The sequence below is a fragment of the Pygoscelis adeliae genome, unplaced genomic scaffold (assembly GCF_000699105.1).
Source record: "Pygoscelis adeliae isolate BGI_AS28 unplaced genomic scaffold, ASM69910v1 Scaffold259, whole genome shotgun sequence".
In the NCBI taxonomy this organism is placed as follows: Eukaryota; Metazoa; Chordata; class Aves; order Sphenisciformes; family Spheniscidae; genus Pygoscelis; species Pygoscelis adeliae.
Window position 1 is genome coordinate 161,668 of NW_008825497.1, and position 611 is coordinate 162,278.

Sequence of the window (611 nt, forward strand, 5' to 3'; positions counted from 1 at the left end):
TGTTCTGGGGGGGGCTCGGAGGAGCTTTCTCAGAAACGACTGGCCAGCTACTGCTGCAAAGCTGCAGGAGAGGAGGGATCTTGTCCGCTCCTGCCCACTGCCCCCGCAGCCATCCCGGCTGTCCTCCTTGTCACCCCACCTCGGTGGGTCATCAGCGGGTGGGTGGCTGCTGCCGGCACTCGCCGGGCCTTGGCATGAGCTGCACTGGGGGCCGAACCCTGAGCAGGAGTTTGCCCAGAGGGGGGCGAGGGGTGCTGGGAGCCAGGAGGGACACAGAGGTCTTGGGGGTGCTTGGTTCCAGCTGGGTTCACCCAGCCTTGCTTGACCCCTCCCAAGCTGTGCTGCCCACAGGCATGGGGGAGGCACCCCCCACCCCGAGACTGTCCTGGTGCTGGGGAAGACGGGCTCTCAGCTCGGGGCGCTGCTGGTTGACGGTGCCTACTGGGAGGTGTATGAGGGTGCAGCCCCCACACTGTGTCACAAGGTGGCCATCAAGGTCATCTCCAAAAGGAAGGTGCTGGAGGAAGACCTCAGGAAGCTCCTGCCCCATCAGGTGTAGGCAGGGCAAGCAGGTGGCATTGGCAGGGGGCAGTGGGGGGACCCCCTGAGCA

At 65.6% G+C, this 611-nt stretch overlaps 1 protein-coding gene across 1 annotated transcript in view; it reads left to right on the forward strand.

Moving 5' to 3' along the window:
- Window positions 1-611, forward strand: part of LOC103923106 (testis-specific serine/threonine-protein kinase 4-like) — a 3,862-nt gene that overhangs the window by 1,483 nt on the left and 1,768 nt on the right. The window contains exon 2 of the mRNA XM_009331356.1: window positions 352-553. Coding sequence (XP_009329631.1) covers window positions 352-553 — 202 coding nt within the window. The remainder of the gene's footprint in view (window positions 1-351; window positions 554-611) is intronic.